At 49.9% G+C, this 20,153-nt stretch overlaps 5 protein-coding genes across 5 annotated transcripts; 2 read left to right on the forward strand and 3 right to left on the reverse strand.

Moving 5' to 3' along the window:
• Window positions 1-2,342: 2,342 nt before the first annotated feature.
• On the forward strand, window positions 2,343-6,822 carry PpBr36_08378 (uncharacterized protein; the record flags this gene model as incomplete). The annotated part of the gene is made up of 3 exons (XM_029895509.1): window positions 2,343-2,401; window positions 2,581-5,668; window positions 5,734-6,822. 3 exons carry the CDS (start codon window positions 2,343-2,345, stop codon window positions 6,820-6,822), a joined length of 4,236 nt encoding a protein of 1,411 aa, XP_029747531.1.
• Window positions 6,823-9,353: 2,531 nt separating this feature from the next.
• Window positions 9,354-9,545, reverse strand: PpBr36_08379 (uncharacterized protein; the record flags this gene model as incomplete). The annotated part of the gene is made up of 1 exon (XM_029895510.1): window positions 9,354-9,545. A coding segment is annotated over one exon (192 nt), but the record flags the coding sequence as incomplete, so codon positions are not given.
• Window positions 9,546-12,265: 2,720 nt separating this feature from the next.
• Window positions 12,266-13,379, reverse strand: PpBr36_08380 (uncharacterized protein; the record flags this gene model as incomplete). The annotated part of the gene is made up of 4 exons (XM_029895511.1): window positions 12,266-12,541; window positions 13,016-13,117; window positions 13,144-13,281; window positions 13,311-13,379. 4 exons carry the CDS (start codon window positions 13,377-13,379, stop codon window positions 12,266-12,268), a joined length of 585 nt encoding a protein of 194 aa, XP_029747067.1.
• A 624-nt stretch (window positions 13,380-14,003) lies between these two features.
• PpBr36_08381 (uncharacterized protein) lies at window positions 14,004-14,295 on the reverse strand (the record flags this gene model as incomplete). The annotated part of the gene is made up of 2 exons (XM_029895512.1): window positions 14,004-14,094; window positions 14,183-14,295. Coding segments are annotated over 2 exons (204 nt in total), but the record flags the coding sequence as incomplete, so codon positions are not given.
• A 3,114-nt stretch (window positions 14,296-17,409) lies between these two features.
• PpBr36_08382 (uncharacterized protein) lies at window positions 17,410-20,004 on the forward strand (the record flags this gene model as incomplete). The annotated part of the gene is made up of 6 exons (XM_029895513.1): window positions 17,410-17,518; window positions 17,629-17,972; window positions 18,047-18,130; window positions 18,273-18,385; window positions 18,479-19,064; window positions 19,162-20,004. 6 exons carry the CDS (start codon window positions 17,410-17,412, stop codon window positions 20,002-20,004), a joined length of 2,079 nt encoding a protein of 692 aa, XP_029747069.1.
• Window positions 20,005-20,153: the final 149 nt, after the last annotated feature.

Below are 20,153 nucleotides of genomic sequence, written 5' to 3' on the forward strand. Positions count from 1 at the left end.
AAAAAAAAAGTACATTGCATCCATTCCAGTTGCGCACCCAGATTATTTACGTTAAAACAGTATTGATTAATCAAAGATCAACGTTTGCTGAAGATTACTATTGTTGCTTTTTTCGCAATCCACAAAGAACGTTAACGCTTGCAACTCCGAAACATGGAACAATCTTCCGGACTCTGTTACAACCTTGCGCACTTAGTGCCAGCATCCAGCCACGCCAGGTCATAGACTGATCCAGATAGTTGTTCTACAGAGTACATGCAATGGTATTCAGCCATGGGATGTGTGATTGCCTTTAGAAATATGTCGAGCCTTGACCAAAACATGTTTACGACAGTCAACACATGAATCATGGTCAAAAAAGGACATGCATAGGGCGTGGTCTTGTTCGTGTGTCCCTTTCACTTCGTATTCGTACTATGGGTAATGGACAAGTGCATCTTGGTAGCCAGTTTGAGTTGCCACACCTCACTTTCACAAGTTCACCATATAACCTGCACCAACCTGACTGCGACTAGAGGACTTGAAAACTTCAGAGGCTGGACTGCCTCATCGCCTCCAGATTATAGGTTTGCTAGTGTGATGTGGTTGCGTATCAGAGTGACCTGCAGGAACACGCACAAGCGATCAGGGCACGATTACTAAGGCATCGGCTGCGGGCGGCGGCTGTTGCGTATGATACTTTTACGTCTTGGTTCGAGCAAGCGGGCTTCCATGAGGAGTTGCTCATGCACGCACAGAGGCTCCGAGTGATCGGGACTCTGCCTTACCGTACACAGTTCACGTTTATGTGTGCAAGCGTCGCAGAGGAGGCTGTTGACAGTAGGTCATGCACGCGCTTGCCCATTTTGTATCACTAGAACGGCTGTGTTACCTGCGGTTCGATGTACATGACTGTTTGGTTTATCCTTATTTTTGTTTAGACGGGTATGCTGTGTGCGGTTTATAACAGCAACATCGGCAGTATTGCATGACCTAGCGTAGCGGGATCTTTTTTTTTTTTTTTTTTTTTTTTTTGGGCGTAGATAACCATAAATGTCGAGCGAGGCCTTGTATGCCATATCTCGCGTGTTACTTGCATAGGTGCAGACGCCTCTGGGAATAAAAAAAAGGTTTTGACATGCAAGAATGAGCGCAAGAACGAGCCAGAAGCTGTGGGAGTGGTTGTAATAAGAGATGAGGGTGGACACATAAAAAGCAAATGGCAGAGAGACGTAGTATGGAAAAGCAAGTGACAATTAATGCGGTTCGAATGTACCAACCATATGCTTGGCTGTGGCAAGAACTGGAGCGGTGAATGAGTTTTTGGGACGGTACTCCGTATTGGGAGTCTGAGTCTACCAGACGCTAGTACTGCTTTAAGCTGAGCTCAGGTTGAACTTTGAACAAGCAGCCATCTTCCGAGTTGCTGCGCCCGAGTCAATTGGGCCTAAGACCTTCCCCAGCCAGCATGGAGTAAGGTTGTTAGGAGTCGTCAGTTGGGATGACCCCCCGTTTTAGTCGAAGTAGGTACCTCTAGTGGTCAGAATTCATGTTACCAGCATGGTAAGCAACAAACAGTAGAGACGCGTAGCTGTCTGTTGTCCGGGCAAGATGGTGGTTCTGTTTTATTTTATTATTATTTTCTCCCAATGCGGTTGAATGAACAAGCCCACATCGATTTGCCCATTGCGGACCAAATGCCAAAACAGACAGGGATTTGGTGTTGTCAGGGGCGGCGCTGCAAATGACAGTGGGCGCTGGATGGCTGGGTAGCGAGTGACAGCTTGAGCCTCGAGAGATTCTCCACCTTTCCCGGACCCTCTGCGGTAGGTGTCAGATTATCCCCAATCTAAATTCTGCATGTCCCGCGATCTAGGGAGCAAGACAAGAAAAAAAAAAAAAAATCGAAAAGAGGAAAAAACGACTCAACTATTATTCCCCAACTCTTTGCACTGTCCGGTCCATGTCATTACAAAGACACACCGCACATACGGCTACCTGACCCGACCGGAAGGAATAAGCACATAACGCAGATACAATTAACAGCACTGTGGCCGCGACCATCGACGTCTTTGCTCCCCTCATCTTTGGTGCTTTGGAATATGAGGTAGTACTCCGTCACTTCTCAGATCCTTGACTGGACTGAGTCGTCTATCCGCGTTGGCTGCTAAAGGCCAGGCACACCCACACAACGGCCCGCAACGCAAGCTACCGGTAAATACGGTACTGTACCGTACATACAGCAGCAGCAGCAAAATTGAGTTGGATGTCACCCGCCCCCCATCGAGATTGCTAATTGACCGGGTCGAGTCGCAACCAACCTGAACTCGCATATTCAATTCAACGGCCTTTGAGTTTCTCCTATGGTGAGAGATCCCGCCGCTCCAGCTGGTCGGCATCCAGCAGAACAGTCCCCAACGAGGTACGGCAAGCCTTCCGTGGCCCTTAATTAGTGCCTCTGCCAATCCCCATCGAAGCCACCCCCTTGCCATCCCTGCAACGACCCCATCTGCCATCTCGAATCCATGGCAACACCTCGAATGAGTGAACGACTCTGTGTTCCATCTTCTAACATACACCTGCCTCAATTGCGATCATCAGAAACAGAGGAAGAACGAGCCAAAGTCCCGTTACCGATCACTCGCTGTCGCGAGACCCCTCCGATTCTCCGATGCTCAGCGCGTCGTCCTCCAACAACCATTCCTTGTTTTCCTTTGGGAGGAATAGTGTGCAACCACAGAGCGACGAAGTAAATGAGAACACACCAACATCATTTGATTTCCTGCCTTCCGTCAACTTCGATGATTTGCAGAGCAGTTTGGAGTCCGCATCCACCGACTTCAAGCTGACCCAATTCCCGTCGCCCACGGGTCAGGGTAGCATCCTCGAAGCTCACGGAATGGCCTCTACGGTTCCCGAGAAGACCAACATAACGCAGTATGGCAGCAGTACACGCGTCGCTACGTCCCAACCTCAACCCCAGAGCCAGAACTCGACACGAATTGGAACGGCTGGGTCGATCCCCAGGCGGCCTAGTAACGCAAGCACTCGATCGTTCGCAATGCCCGCATCTGCGTCGACGGGCTCCCTTGCCAGTGGCCCCTCTATCGAAGGAGCTCCGACAGCCCCGGCCGCCATGCGAGCACGACGACAAAGTCACTACCCACCAGTTTCGAACAGCAACATTGCCAAACCACCTCGAAAGTCGGTCGGTCCCGGAGTACTAGAGTCTGAGTATGGGGCGCGGAACGCGGCACGTCGCCGTCCTAGTTTAACGACAAACATGGAGAGGAACATGGCATCAGCCGGGCGATCTTCTATCGATGAGGGGGCTAGGTTAATCTTTGGAGATCCAAACCGCAGCTCTACGAGTTCAAGGGCATCCAAAGCCAAATCTGTTGGGCCTCCACCGAGAGCCAGTCAAGCTACCCTATCTCCCGACACCAGCATCGGCTCGGAACACTTTCCGGTCGGTGGCACGATGCCTCGATCTCCGCGATTTCCAGGTCAGAACTCTGCAAAACGGCAGTCAGTCATACCAGGCGTCGTGGCGACGGGGCTGGGAGCTCGGACCATCAGCCCAACTGATTCTCGACGAATGAAGCGTATGTCGCTAAAGGCACCGCCAACCAGCACACCACAGGTTCCAAGTGTCCAGGCTGCTGTGGCGGATGCGCGTGCTAGCTCCCGTTCACCGTCCATGCTTCCGCGCAAGACCTCTACGCCCTCCTCGTCTCGGACCACTCCAGATCCAAATCGAAAGTCATATAGCTCTGGTCTATCTGTCAACTCGGTCAACAGCTTCAACACCGTACGGACGTCTACAGGCTCTATGCAACGGCCAGTACATAATGGCACATCAAGATTACCCGCACCAAAGGCTTTGAACGTCCACAACTCGGTCAGTCAAGAGGAGGAGGAAGACGTGCCCCCTGTTCCTGCGATCCCCAAGGCCTATGAATCACCCAAGGACTCGCCAGCCGAGTCCTCGTTCTTGGATAAGCGAAAGTCTACCCTAGCATTTGATGCGAGCAGTATCCACAGCGCCTCAACGGGGAGTTTGTCAACATATCCATCCTTGGAACAGCCTGGGAAGGTATCGAGAAAAAGTAGTGTTCGAAAGGTCAGCCACCCGAACATTACTCTGGATCTGGACAAGAAGGGCAATGTTTCGCAATCCAAGAAAAACCTCCAACCTCTGCGGCTACCACCGCTCACCCTTGGGCCCCTGAGTACGCCTACAGCGGCAAAAATCGCGGCTCTCCAAGAACAGGGCTCAGCTCAGAGCCTCAGCGCGACTCCTCCACCGACCCGACGAAACTCCAAAACACCCACCACACCCATGACCGCATCCAAAAGTTCATTCTTCTCAAGGCATCGGCAAGCTGATAAGACGGAAGGAGGCAATCTCAGGAGCCGCAGCTCTGTCTACAATATCCGGACCGAGAGTCCGGGACAAACAATCGAAACAAACTCGACAGACTCTTTCAAGGCTATAAATGTTCGACAGCCGACACAGAAGCCATCCGTGTCCCCGTACTTGTCTTCATCACTTCCCAAAGGGGGGCTGGAGGGTGCGGGAGGGTTCACGCAGCAAAGAAGAACCAAGACTGGCAACGGTTTCAGCAATGGTACCGATTTCACTGTAGGGTCAAGTATCACACAACAACGCCCGTCTGGGCCTCGTGAACCTGTAGCAAGCAAGCCCCGTGCACCAAAGTCTCCCGGTCCACTATCAAGTCCCGATGAGCCACCGACCCCATCTTCGATGAGCTCGCTCAGGCGGAAGCTCAGCTTATCCTGGAAGCGTAGCGCATCGAAGGCGAGCGTCCTGACCAACGGGGATAAGCCTCTTGACCAACATGCGACCGAGAGCATGCCTCCGCCACGCCTTCCAGCCTCGTCGACATTGAATCAACTGCCAAAGAAGCCACCGAGCCCAAGTGCTTCGTCAAAACCCAACGGTAACTCGAGCTATCTTGAATCTCGACGGCGCAAGAGTTCAGCCTCAAGTCTTAACGCAATTGTCGCGCAAGATCGTGTGCGCAGCGACATCTGGGGATCCAAAAATGAATCTGGCCAGAGCAACACCTCGGACCGCCCGCCGTTGTCTCACAGTTCTTCAGTGATGCAAAAAATCCTCAAGCCGAGGGCGGCACCCAACGCAAACCGCCGTCAGGATGTTTGGACTGCGGATTTGGACAAGGATGATCTCATTGCTGAGGAAGAGATGAGAAAGTTTGGGTCGCGCAGAAAGGAGACTGAATTGGCAGCCAAGACGTTGGATGCCCTGCGAAAGAGGGCCAGTCCCAAGGAGCGTGTGAGTCCGCAGGATGCCATCAGGATCGCCATGCTGAACATTTATGAGCGCGGTGAGATTGTGGATTACAACGATATCTACTTCTGCGGCACTCAGAATGCAGCCAAGGTTGTGGGCGATCTCAAGTCGTCCATTCCCAACTTTGGATATGATGATGAGAGGGGAGACTACGCAATTGTGCCCGGTGATCACCTGGCCTACAGGTACGAGATCATTGACGTCTTGGGCAAGGGCAGCTTTGGACAGGTCGTGCGCTGCATTGACCACAAGACCGGCGTGCTTGTCGCCGTCAAGATAATTCGGAACAAGAAGAGATTCCATCAACAGGCTTTGGTCGAGGTCAACATCCTGCAGAAGCTGCGGGAATGGGTAAGTAGCGTAAAATCATTTTGGCCGATTTGAAATTACGCTAACACAACCTCTACCTCCTACAGGACCCCAAGAACAAACACAGCATGGTCAACTTCACGCACAGCTTTTATTTCCGCGGCCACCTCTGTATCTCGACTGAGCTGCTGGATATGAACCTTTACGAATTCATCAAGGCGAATGCGTTCCGTGGCTTCTCGTTGAAGCTCATCCGGCGATTCACTAAACAAATGCTGAGCTCTCTCAGCCTTCTGAAGCAGCACCGAGTTATTCACTGTGATCTTAAGCCTGAAAACATTCTCCTTCACCACCCACTCCACTCTGAGATCAAGGTCATCGACTTTGGCTCCAGTTGTTTCGAAAACGAGAAGGTATACACCTACATCCAATCACGATTCTATCGCTCACCCGAAGTCATCTTGGGAATGACATACGGCATGCCCATTGACATGTGGAGCTTGGGCTGTATTTTGGCCGAGCTTTACACCGGGGTACCGATTTTCCCGGGGGAGAATGAACAGGAACAACTAGCTTGCATTATGGAAGTTTTTGGACCTCCCGAAAAACACCTCATCGAGAAGAGTACTCGTAAAAAGCTCTTTTTCGACTCAATGGGCAAGCCTCGCTTGACAGTTTCTTCAAAGGGCCGCAGGCGTCGTCCCTCGTCGAAAACACTCCAACAGGTCCTGAAGTGTGATGATGAGGCCTTCCTCGACTTCCTGGCCAGATGCCTGCGCTGGGACCCTGACCGCCGCATGAAACCCGAAGAGGCTATTCGACATGAATTTATATCAGGCATCAAGGCTTCTGCCCCTCTCCCACGAGTTGCTGCCCGTGACGGGTCTCCTATCAAGCGACACAACACTATATCCACCCCTAGGCCTCTGCCGGAGCCCCCTGGAGCCTCAGGAGTCAAGACTGGTAATAACTTTGCGCGAGCTAGCCCGCAAAAAATGATCACGGCTGGTTCACGGCGCGCGTCAAATATGTCAACAGCTAGCACCGTTTCAGCTGCGACAAAACGTGTTAGTACGGGAACTGGGACCCTGATGGTGGGCTCGAGCAACCTCCCAAGGGCTGCTGGTCGCTCCGCTAGTGCCAAACAAGACCTGGCAGCTGCCGGAGCTACAGCGGCGATGAACCGTCGGGCGTAGGATGCCAAGCGAGGCCGGTCCATGATTTCGATTACGGAACCCGCATAACAGGTTTTGAACCATGACAACGATGCATATGAGGAACAATGGCTTTCTTTTGCCTTCTTGCGTATACTACAAACACTTTTGATATCTTATTTTCTAATCACCTGGGTTCATCGACCGAACGATCACCCAGAAACTTGACATTTGACACAGTCTTTTCATTTTCCTTACCCGCGGCCAGCAAGTCTTCAGACGGAACGATACCCTCTTTTGGCCAACTTCTAGGCTTGTATGATGTTTATGGAGACGCTGAGCGCGGGGTTTTCACACTTGCAAATTTCTCCAGTCGTTTTTTCCCCCATTGGATCTATAGAGAAAGAGCTCTCATCCGTACAGTTATCTTGTTTGCAGAGGAGAAAGTCGGAGAAACGAGCTTGCCGTGATTATTTTTTCTGGCTGTACAAATTATCATTCTCAAGAACTTATCTGACAAAAATCGAAGAGGAAGATGGCCGTGTACTTGAAAAGCACACTGCAACTAGACATGAGACAACCGGGGATTTTTTACTGTTTATACCGCGCACAATCAGATGGGTTGTAGTATCCGGCTGGATCTTGGCGACCTTCTATTAGGTTGCAAAAGCGCGTCGACGTTGGGGGCCTGACGGAATGACTGCGATGGAAAACGACGATGGTGGATGAGAGTGTGAGCTCATGGCGAGATAGAAGGCAGGATGTTTGAACCCTCATTGTTTAGGTTATCATACTAAAAGAATCCACCTTTTTGCGCCATAAGCATATTCAGCAAGTTCAGCCCTACGCCCGACGGCCTGATGACGGCGGGCCCGAAAATCCCGAATACTTTGTGAGAGGCAAAAACAAAAAGAAGAAAATAAGAAAAAAAGAGACAGATCATCAATCTCAACGAGTAATCGAACTTGTACACGGTGCATTTTTCTGCGCACCGATGAGGGGAACGCAGTCATATTTCCTACTGTATGCAGGTACGTTTTCGGGAGGCAACACCTGCACCCGTCGTGTAGCAGCAGGCAAGCAGGTGGGGGAAGCTTGCGCATTGCTGAGGCCCAGCAACCGGGAACAGACTTGTCAAACACAGTACGCTTTCTTGCTGCTGCTGCCTTGTGAGAGCTGCCTCTGCTTCGTTTTTTTTATTTTTTTTATGGGACATATTACTGCCGCGCGTCTGCGGAACACCCGGTCGCCTCCGTGGCTGAAGCCGGTTCTTTTGCGCGCTTATTGCTACGTTTTATTTCTCATTCTTTTTTTTTCCTGCGCTTCCTCTCTCTTCCCGGCCTTTCTTTGCACGGTGCCGGAAGTCGCCCGCCGGGTGGCGTAAGTTGTTCGGCAATCGGGGTTTATCGCAAGGCAAAACTGTGTATTTACAGGTAGTTGGTGGATATACGTTCATGGGCTGTTATATATATATCATTTTATTTGATTTTTCTCTCTTATTTCTACCTATCATTTCGCAAAACATTTCCATAGTCCACGCGATACGATTTTCGCCTCTTTAGAGATTGCGGCACAAGAGCAACGTACAAGTACAGTTGCTGCCTGGGGCGGGCGGGCGCCGGACCGAGGGTGTGACGGAACCGCAAAGAAATACTCGTGACTTATTCGGCGTGCGCCTTATCCTCCGATCGAGAATTATATCGTCATGCCGTGTCCCTTAGCACCTTGACCCAAACCCCCGCAAATGACATATATTTAAAAGAGAAAAAAAAAATAATAATAATAACGGTGAGTGATCACCACCCACCCCCGCCCACGGCGTTCCCGTGGTGGGTCCCCAGCTACACCTGTTTGTTCGCTGACGTTCTCATTTTTATACTCTTTTGGTGGTATGAGAAGAGTTTGAGTAAGTAGCAAGCAAGCAAGGTAGGTAGTGGGAGTGAGGCGCAGTCAAGCGAAACTATTCCCGTTCGAGAAAATAACTCAATAAAATAAAATAAAAGATCAGAGTTCTCTACAGAATACAGCATCGAGACGTCACCTATGAGGAATTTATACGGTCCTTAATCATCAAACGGTAATTACCTTTCCATCTACTCAAGAAAAGACAACAATAGGGATCACTCTGCCGCCACTACGAATAAGGGTCCTCAAAGAAGAATACAGCAGGCGCCTTAACCCGATAAAGAAAAATGTCGATCTTGTTGCTAAAAAAAAAAAAAAAAAAAAAAAAAAAAAAAAAAAAAAAAAAAAAAAACGCCAGTGATAGGGTGGACTTTCATTATGTGATTTGTCTGGATACGGTTCCCGTCAGGTGAACAGCAAATATTTGTCATTGCATTCATATAGGCTGCAATTCTCTGTAATGGGCATGGCAAGATACTTCCTGAATACAAAAATTCCAAAATGTGCTCCACTGTGACGTGCAACACCACGACATTGCAGATTCCCAAAACCCTGGAACCCTGGCAGACATGGAGGAGCAGCTGAGACAGCCATGCAATGCATGTCTCTTCTCACTCTTCTCGAAGGAAATAATTCCCCGGTTGATTGTTTCGACAAAAGGGTATGCACTACGTACCTTGGACTGACGGCTTGGCTTGGGACCGTCTCTGATTGGAAGGTTTCCCGGTTCTCCCGTTTATTTTCGTCTGGTGGAGGTCAGCACCATTGGTCGGTTTCCCGATCCGATCCACCCCAGCGCAGTGATGCAAGCAAGGCAAGTTGTCGATAGCTGTTTGGCTTGCTTGCTGCAGTGCAACCACAGGACTGGTAGTGCTAGGCCAGCTTGGCCAGATGTCGAATTGCGACTGCCTGGGCGATGGTTGAATCGGTCGCTATAACGATTGTAAGAATATCCTCGAGAAGGTGCAGTTGAGAAGTCGACAGGTGTCAAAGTGATACTCCAAGTGATACTTTCTTGGGCGTGTGTCATCTTTTAAATCGAGGTTGTAATTCTCGCCAAAAACAGGTTGGGATGAATCTCATACCAGAGCTGGTCAATTCTGTATCTGATCGATAAAGAGGCATTTTTAAACAGAGGAAAAAAAGACACACACATATATTATGGAGATCTGACACACTCCAGGACAGGGTCGCAAAGTAGAAAAATGGTGGGTAGCATGGCAGGCAGGGGGGAAGGGGCAGCCACACCACTCCACTTTACCGGCACCTGCAAGACCTCCAGTTGAAAAGATACGTACCTAACGAATCGACTGGGTTTCGGAACAGTACAATGATCAACAATACAAAAAAAGAAAATCGGCATAAAAAAAGGCCCAATCTGCCGGATCTTCTTTCTATTGTCAAGTTTCCCATGTGGCTACCCAGCTCGTGCCGAGCGCAATCCATGATACTGTTCTCGCACTTCCTACTTACTATGTACAGACCCGCTAAGGTTGGTATTTTGGGTTCACTGACGGTGTTGCACAGCCATAAGACTAAACCCGGCGTGCGGACTTGTTCTTACCAGGCGCAAGCAGCATGTGCTAAGCTGGCCTTGTCAGCGGCGCCATACTTGTCTTCAGAGGCCTCGCGCTTGTGAGGGAAGGTGTGGCTGACAGTCGGTGGCTCTAGCTGTGTTGAGTTTATTAGCCTATGTGCCAGCAAGCGGGCTTGTCGACTACTACAGTAAAGAAAAAGAATATTACCAGAAATCTGGTTACAATGGATGGGCGCTATGCGACTGACGGGACGCAGTCAGTAGATAGATCAGAAAATTAGTCAGATGGGTGTGCATGGTTTGCCATGGCATAAGCGTTCGTCCCAACCTCTCTTTCCCCCGACAAGTGGGGAGCTGGACAGCAAGCGGACCCAATTTGCGACCAAGATTAGATTTGTGAACTTTTTGTTTTGGTAATTGAGTTGTTGATGTGATGATGTGATGGTATGGAGTTTCGGACTTTCTGCAATGATTCATAACTACCCGAACGGGAGATTGAAACAAAAGTGGCCTCTGTTTGATGCCTTGTTGCTCTTGTGAGAGGTTCGTCGGATTCAAATCAGGCAATGGTCCTTTGCGGAATTGAGCCTGGTGCTGCACGCATCCATGTACCTGCTGTATGCCACAACTATGAGAAATAATCTGCACAGATTTCTGTCAAAATTGGTGCACACCTCTAAGCTAATCACATGATTTAACCGCTCGTCTTGCAGTTCGCAGTCAGCCCTACAGAACAGTTCATCTGTGCTGCCTCGTGGAACTGTCCCAATCAAGGTGTGTTGTGGCAGATGGATCCTGTGCCGGGTTGCTGTTGATCCTTTTGCCACCTTTCAACGACATTTGTAACATGAATCGATCTGGTTTCTGGGGAATGTGGGCCAACAGCGCAATCAGGAAAACATGTTGCCTGCCAAAAATGGCAAGGAATGATGGTAAACTATCAAGTAGCAAATGAAACAAAACCGTTGTCATTTTGCGCTTGTTCGTCAATGAACTATGAAATGTTTGAAATGTTTCGCCATGCACGTGCAGCGCAAATCAGGCAGAAAGCATCTGCCAGAAGGAGAAAGGAAATCTAACTGACTATTGACCTTTGAAGAGCGGCTATGAATTGGTCCGAGTCTTTTCGAGCCACGCCCCTCCTTTCGCGGCTGTTTCTTGTGTCCCGCTTGTCCTCCTCCACTCTCACCTTTTTTTTTTTATTCCCAAAATGGAACACTCGCCAGGGCAATTAGTACGTACTCCATAAGTACCGTATTACTACTAGCTCCAAATGACCCCACCAAAGCCCACCGCCCCACGCAGCCATCAAGTCTCTGTCATCTTACCTCTTACTCTTCTGTCGAGCTCGCGAGCTTGACCTCTCACCTAGCTTCTTCCTACTCCAAAAGAAGACCTCCACTGCGCCCGTTTGCAAGGGTCTGCACATGCACCTTTCTCCCATCAAGCGACTGTTCTTTTTTCTCTACCCTCCCTGCATCTTTGAGCCCGGCTCCTGCAGAAGTCCTGCATTAGTCTGTATGTCGCTCTGTATGTGACTGGCCCATTAGCGGGCGATGGGTGTGGGTGTGGAATTTGTCCCACTGGCGTGGTATCGAGGCTGCTGCTGCCTTAGATCTCTGTCTGGTCGCATGTGCTGTGCCGATGACGGTGCTCACCATCAAACCTAGCTCAGCAATGCACGGCATACCAAGCCCACTTCCCAATTCTGCAAACGATGGAGGTACTGTACTGCACTGCACCACCATTCGATGGCTTGCGAGGTCCTTGGACTAAGTAGTCTAAGTGACAGGGTATAGAAAGGCACCATGCCTTCCGCCTTTCGATCTCGTGATCCCCTCTCGTTCCCTTTCTGTCTATCTTTCAAGAAACAGTCATCGCCTTTTCATTCTCTTCTTTTCTTATCATTTCCCTTGGCATTCTAGCTGTTCAGGCATCCCTTTGTTTCTTTTTACTGCCACCGCCCTCGTTTTACACCTATTTCCCTAAAAAAACGCCTTTAGACTAGGCTCCCTTTGATATCTGTTGATAGCAAATTCGCTTCTATTCTCCTATCCTCAAAACAAAAAGACACTCTTCCACCAAGATCCGAGGCATCCATTTCCTTCCGGCCCCCAATTTACCCAGCACCACCTTTTTCATCACAGCGGTGCAATAATCAGTTTGACTTGGAACTTTCTCGGTGCATATTGAAGATTTGGTGCCGCATATCAACCTCGCACCCTGGTCCGCCTTGCTCCTGCTGCTGCCTTGGGCTTTTTCATACGACACATACATCACGCCAAGCTTATCTGCTTTTCCTGGCATAACTGCCTGCTGCTGGTGCAACAGTCCTGCTATTTCTACCGCGTCCCGCGCACGCACTCATTAGCTTCTTTTCTTTTCTTTCATTCAAGGTTCCTCTAAGATATCCAGACACCATGTGTTACCAGTTGACCGAGTTGTACTCATCGTGCCGGTGCTTGTACTACCAACATGCTGTAGATCGATGCTCGAGTTATGGCCGCCGTGGCCATAGCATCCAGCAGAGAACTATATATGTTGGTTATGCCTGCGCCGTTCACTCGCAAGGCCACTACAACACCTCATACTCTGGGAACGAAAGGTATTCCGATTCGGGATACTACAGTAACCAATCAACAACCAAGAGCTCCTCAAGCCGGCACAGGTGAACAGTACTGTCTTCGATGATGGGCTGTTCTCCGGGCTACCCACCCTTGGCACCTTTCGAGCTGGGGCATTGGATCAGCTACCTACTTTCTCTCTTCGCAATATCCTCTCCCGTGAACAGACCTTTGTCGCAGCTCTCGCTTCTTCTTGCAAGGCATCGTCAATGCCTGCCAGCCTCTGCGCCTTCATAGAAGCGCATGGAGCCCACAGCATGCCGCACCGAGGCTAATCAGGGTTGCCTTGTGGAGAACCGGTTTATGCCCCTGCCAGGAAGCGGCTAGTTCATTCTCGAAGACGCAAAAAACAAACGGGAGAATCGACGATAGCGGGGAAGGACGCCGGTCAACAGAAGCGAAAAGTGAAGGCTTTTGATGATTGAGCAGCTTCTCCTATCTCTTCCCGGAGATCAAGATATTACACGCCACCAAGATCTAGTTTTCGGTTTCTCACCACGGTCTCTATCAATCATTAGACCATATTCAGCCATTTTTTGATCGACACATACACATTCAATTTCTTTTCTCATTTTTCTTTTCGGCAAAGCGAGCATAGCGACTAGCGGCAACTTTCATCAGCAATTCCACACCATAGCTAATACACACCAATGTCACCAACCTCAAGAGTACGATTTCATGGTTTCCAGCATACACGAAGCAACACTCCAAGCGAACGATCATGATTATACGATGAAGACGCGTCCAAAGAACCATTTTACGTCCTGGATGCGGCTTCGGTCTGATATTTTGTAAAAGCCATTTACGCACTGTCCTTTGAAACGCTGGTTTGGTGGTTATTCCCTATCTCTTTTTTTTCACATGTTGTTTCTTCCACTACTTTTTTAACGTTGCATCTGTTTGAGCGGGAAAGGATATACCAGGCGTTTGGGAATGGGAAAGACCGAAAGCGAGGTTCGATGTTTTTTGTGCTGGTCCAGCGATTGTTGACTTTTGTTTGAGGATCGGGTTTTTTGTTTTGTTTTACATTATCTTTTTCATTTTCTCGCCCTCTCTTCGGGGCAATCTTTTTTCCACGAGCGAAAGCCAGGATGCTGCTCTGGTTGATTTCCCAGGAGGTTGTACCCTTTTTTTCATTTGTCATATACACACTACCCCTACACTGGTTTGTGGGGACGGCCGGCAGAGCCGCGGGACAGGACAGAGGCAACTCGGGCCTGGCCCAGCAGAGGAATGACAGCAATTGCACTATTAGAAAATCAGGTCTGGACCACTTCTTTTCATGCATTTGCAGTGCGTTTCTCTGCGCCGGTTTCTTTTGTACTTAGGTCTCGACTATATTGCATATGCTACCCAAGAGGACTCGCGGCTGGAAGGCGACCAGCGCAAGAATCTGCTCATAGCCAGTTCTAGGGCGAAGCTTCTCCACTGGACGACATCCGGAGGAACCTGAGGGCAGCTGTCAATGTATCAGTCCATCGCTAGCCTTGCTGGACCAAATCTACATCCTAATTAGAATACTGCAAAAGAATTACGTCATATCTTTCTGCTCAAGTAAGTAATTTCTAGAGTCGTTGTCGATGTGTCATATTGAGTATTTGGGGGCCTTTCCCCCGAAATCCCATTCCTTCACCACGTGGTATAGCTAGGAGACAAGCCGCAGCCCCTTCCCACACCAGCCGGGAGGATCCTATGGGGTTCGGTTTTATGTTCCTATCTGCGGGGATGCTACCCGCAACCCATAGGACCTTTTCACCATGTTTCACTCGCGTCAAGATGGGGGGAGGGGGGTGTAGCACTTGCGGACGAATGACAACTTGGCATTTTCTTCACTGGGGTGAGCCACCCCCGAGGGATCATTAAGCTACAGGAAGAGGCTCGGGGCAGTGCCCTAAAGGCCAGTCACTCTTTTTTTTTCCTGTTTTCTTCCTTGCCGGCATTCCTGCGGCGGCAACTTGGGTGGGTTTATGTTGTACTCTTGGCCAAGGCTCTAACTGGTGTGGGCCTTCAAAAGCTGCTTAACTCGTTTTTCTCTTTCTCCTTTGCACAGCATTAGTGTTTTTTTTTTTTTTTTTTTTCTTTTTTTTCAATCCTCCTTTTCTCCTTACCGGCCCCATGCTTGCGGACAAATTTAGAACTAAGATCGAGTATGGAAAAGATCTGATTGGGGGGCTTCACCCTTTTTTTCTTACCGTTTCTCCTCTGAGCTGCTCTTCTCTGAAAAGTATCGTCAAAGAGGCTCCGTTTTCTGTGTGATGCTGTTTTGTGGTGGCACGCAAACGTCAGCCTTGTGGCTCCAGTGTGTAGGAGTCGCGTGCGGTAAGCAGCCAATCGCCCGACGGGCCATAGCACACACCCCCCAAAAATAGTAATCTGCCAAGCTCTTTTTTTTTCCTCTGGAGAATTAATAAAAAAAAAGGTTGGATGGGATGGTATGGGTGGTAGCCTCTTTTCCAATGGTGTGGTGGGTACCTGTAATCGGGATAGGGATGACGGGTGTGGTGGTGGTGGTGGGCACGACAGGTAAAAAAACAAAAGAAAAAAAAAATACAGCGATTGACAGCTTGACAAGTACCCAAAAGGTAGAGAGGGAAGAAGATGGTGGGGTCTAAATTTAATACCTTGAATCTCACAACGATCGATGCAGTCTGGTTCCAAGATGACTACTTTATTGTTATTATTATTATTATTATTCTTTTGATGTCGCTGGCATTTCCCTGTTTCCTCTTGGCGAAAGGGGTAAAGTAAATCAAGGTGAGCATGCCAGTAACGGAAAATTTCGGTTCGTTTTGTGGTGAGCCGCTTTTTACCAACTGAGCTTGTCCGGAGCTGGTTTCCTCTTTTTCAACACGTGCCCTCTTGTGCAACCCAAAGCCTCCTTATACGCACCACTGTTCACAAGACCCTAGACAATGAAGGAGCGGATTTGAGGGAATTTAACTGGGGTCTATATCCAAATGGCCTCATTTTACTGTGCGGCGGTCATTTTTTCTAGGATTCCGTCTCGGGAATTAAAGGGGAGCGAGGAACAAAGCTGGCTCGAGGCTGAGATACATCCACAAGTTGGAGAAATGAGACCAATGTGCCGCTCTCATTCTGGTGACATGATTGAAGTACCGATGATATAAGCTGCCCTGCTTGCCAAGGGGAAAATGCCGTGTACCGGTACCGAGGAAGGATCACTTTGCTTTTTGGGCACTCCCGAACGGCCGTCAGAGGGGAACAAAGGGTCTGACCCGAAAGGAACAAAGGCGTAATTAGTGGAGAAAGAGTGTAGGGCAGGGCCGCGCCGAGTCACAAACTGCTCCGTGCCTCTTTGATTTCGGGTACCACGTATTTGGGCTGACCCGAAAGGATCGCGGGGACCCTTTTACGCACTTCGAATGACTGGGACTAGAAGTCTAGACTTGTCACCTTGGCCACTCGTGTTTGCGAATGTGGGGGTGGCGGGCTGTTCTGGGCAATTATTGAAATTCGGCATTTAGAGGCGATAGGGCTGGCGTCCACCTCGTTCCCGCCTCGATGCTGCCTGGGCGATAGCTGGTGCGCCCGCCCTATGCAGATTAAATTTGATGCCTACCTCGGACGCGAGGCAGCCAAACGCCTACGTAATGTTGGATACATGCCGTAAATGGCAAGCACACAAGAGACTCGGAAGCAGGTTCACCAATATTTGAGTTTGGCTGTCGGTGTGACGGCGGCGAGCGAATAGAAATAGTTATTCGCCAAAGCTAGCCCATGTTGTCAGGCATGACCGGTGCAGAACACATCAACTCGTAACTTAATCGTTCATAAGATAATAGTAATAATAATCCAAGAATAACTATCTAGCACGGAATTGGGCACTATGTTTAATTACGGCAATGCCGTTTCCAGGTGTCTTATATCATATATCTAACTCTTCCAAAAGACGCTGCTCTCAAATAACACTGTTGTCTGTCATGTTTCTTCTTACCTCCCTATGCAGCCCCCGTCCCTACTTCAGGCCCGGATGACTGCATAGTCCAACTTTTGCACAAGGGGCAATATGTTTGTGGCCAAAAAAAAAGATTTGTCGCTCCAGGAGGGAGTTACAAATTTACCGTTAAGTATTGGGGACGAGAATACAAGTGAACAGTTTACGTCTATAATGGTTGCCTTTGAATCATGTTGTTTCGGTATCAATCCAGGATTTCGCGTTCACTAAATTCTTGGGTAACTGGTGAACGACATTGAGAAGCTGGGATTGAAGGCGGGCTTTGATTGAACGCCTGGGTTGATTAAGGCCGTTGGGGTGGGTGGATATTGTCTGGCGGGAAGTGGGCCCGAGCCTGATCCGCCTGGGCAACCACAGTGGAGAGGCTGGCTAGCCAGTTAGTTAGTTCATCGCTAGGGTTTAATTGAAGCGCGTCAACAAGTGCTTGCTACGCGTCTTGGTGTGTGATTCCCATCATCAACCAATGCTCGCTTGGATATTTCTCCAGTTTCCTACTGAGCATCAATGGATGCAAACAGCATCAACAAGCAACATCCACAACTTACATCTAATTTCTAGACACTACTGTCAAGGAAGGCCCTTTGACAATGTCCAAGCCATCTTCTGTTCCGTCCGCTCAGGACTACCTGGAAAGGGCGAGGATGTACTATCACGATCAGAACGCGGAAAAGGCTAAGAATTATTTTGAAAAGGCGCGTACCTCTGGCTTGGGACCGACGGCATATTTTTTTTTTTTTTTTACTTCATTGGCTTGGCTAACAATCGACCCCTGAAGGCATGTCTAAGCTGCCCCTGCCATAAGAAAGATCGTCTCGCAAGGAGGGAGTATGTCATACAATGTCAGGCCAAGCGTCTCAATCCTGAACCGACTCATTACATTCGCGACTATGGATGCTCCTGCAAGGACCTCATGTATGAGCTCACAAAGGGCCTCCATGGCCTCAATAAGCGATCGGTTACGCAGCTTGCTTCCCGTCCATGTGTTTGCAAGTCCAAGTCGGACTCTGCAAGAGGCTTGCGTCCCTGCCACGACGACCTGCACATAGGCGCCATCGATGGAATCAGTGCTTGCTACGAGCTCCTAGGTGACTTTGAGGCCTCTTTTGATGCTGCCTTGATTATGATTCACAAGGCCCCCATGAGACCAGAGGTTCGTTGAGAAATTGTCTATCCGGATCCCATCCTGCCTGTGCTCTACTGACTGGGTAACTATGCTCGGAAAAGGGATATCTGAGGGCGGCCAAACTTGCTACGAAAATCAAGCCGGATCGTTATAAAATGTCGGAACTGCAGATGTCAGCGGCAGACGTCCGCCGATCTATTTGCCGACACGGGCTTGCCAACATGCCACTTGATAGCAAGGATGACACTACCAAAGACAAGGCAGGTTTTATGCTTACCAAACCTCGTTTCGAATCGAAAAATCACCTTGACTAACACCGTCATCTAGTATCAACTGCTCAAGCGGCTTTTGTCCTCGCATAGCAGAGCAGATCCTGTTGCTCGTCTGCCAGGGGAGCTACTTGTCATGATTATGTCTCATTTTCAACTAAAAGACAAGCTGTAAGTCAGCCCGAGATCGGTTTCGGGGAAGGCGATTCATCAAGTTACACATCACCGTCCATGTATATTGACATGTCGATGCTACTTATTCAGGGCCTGTCAGCGTGTCTCCAGGTCTTGGTCTGGCTTTGTGTCGTCTCCTGCCGCCTCAAGTTTATGGCAACATCTCGACTTTGACAGTCAATTCAAGCCATCCATAGCAGCCTTGGGCAGGATTTTTCGACTCTCCAATAGCATCCGTGACGGCAAGATCGTACCGACAACAAAACACGTCAAAATTAGGGACTGGAACAATTTCTCGCTTGATAAAAACAAGCTTGCCATGATAACCAGGTTGCCTTACCTTGAGGTGCTTGAGGTGCGACAAGGTCCCATACAGCGCCCGAAGATCAGCTATAGGGGACCTGCTGGCAACGGAATGGTATATGATCCGCCGCCCTTTCCCGACGCCGCCATCATGAAGCACCTAAAGCGGCTGGTCCTGGAGAGTTTCGAGTCGGGGGCCCGGAATTCAGAGCCTGATCGCAACATCTGGGCGGTCCTGGCAACTGTAGCACCGTGCCTGGAGACGATGGAATTCTGCGGCTACAATAGACCTTTGTTTGTGAAACCGTTTCCCAAAGTCAAGGTCCTCAAACTGTCAATGAAGCCTGGAGGCAAACCTGCGAATATTCGGTTTGTATGTGGATTGCCTTCTCGACTGGTGTCGTGGGTCTTTTTTTGGCCTGTTCTCGTCATAGAGGCCGGTTTCGGGCTAACCCATGAATCTCGCATAGGCGCAATTCAATGAGACCTTTCCAAGTCTAGAGCAACTGTACCTCGACGTTGCAGTCGTCCATTGTACAGCCGTCGACCCAGGGGCCCTCCCGAAGCTCAAAACGCTGGTCATTGGCTGCCTAATCCCGGGTTTTGCAGATACCGACGACCCCGTGGTCGGCCGCCGAATCTTTCCCGCCCTTCCCCCGACGCTCCGGGTGCTCGACCTCGGCATGAGCTCTTACTCGCTCGTCAAGGAGATTCTTTTCCACTACCCAGAGCCGCTGGAGCGGCCGACGCTCTCGCACCTCGAGGTCTTTCGCCTGCTCGATAACGACTACGACGCGGACGCGGTGCTCGAGGTGCTCAAGCCCAGCATGGAGTCCGGGTCGCTCCGGGTCATGGACGTCGCGCTGCCCCGGAGCCCCGCCGGCGCCCTGGTCGAGCGGCTCGGTTACGAAGCGGCCATCGCGGCGACGGTGGACCAGTTTGCGGCCCCGGACCTGCCGCTCTCGTCCCTCACCACCGTCGGCATCCCCAGGTACGTGACGAGGAACATGCGCTCGTACCACACGACCCACACCACGCGGCCCTTTGTCGACTGGGTCGCAAAGTTCCCGAGCGTCGACACGGTCCGCTTCTATCCGGAGGCCATTGAGAACGCGGCAGAGGCCATGGTCGGGCTGGTCAAGCTGCCCGGCGTCAAGACGATATACCAGAACTGTCTAAAGGGCGTGCTGCGCGACGAGGTGCTGGCGCTGGCCGGGGAGGCTGGGGTGCGCATCGTCGATACCCCCGATGCGTGGTTCCCGGCTCAGTTTCCGTACGTATTTGAGGACGCGGACGGTGATGGGGGGAATTAGAGATAGCAAGTATCGTCAGTCTACTGTTGGTATAGAAGGAATATGGTATGGTGATTATTGTTGGTTTAGTAGTTTGAAATTGTACAGGATGTGGAGGTGGTATAAAAATTGGTTCTAGCTAAACCCTTCCCAACCGCCTTTGATGTCAT

This window comes from Pyricularia pennisetigena, chromosome 5 (assembly GCF_004337985.1).
Source record: "Pyricularia pennisetigena strain Br36 chromosome 5, whole genome shotgun sequence".
Classification (NCBI taxonomy): Eukaryota; Fungi; Ascomycota; class Sordariomycetes; order Magnaporthales; family Pyriculariaceae; genus Pyricularia; species Pyricularia pennisetigena.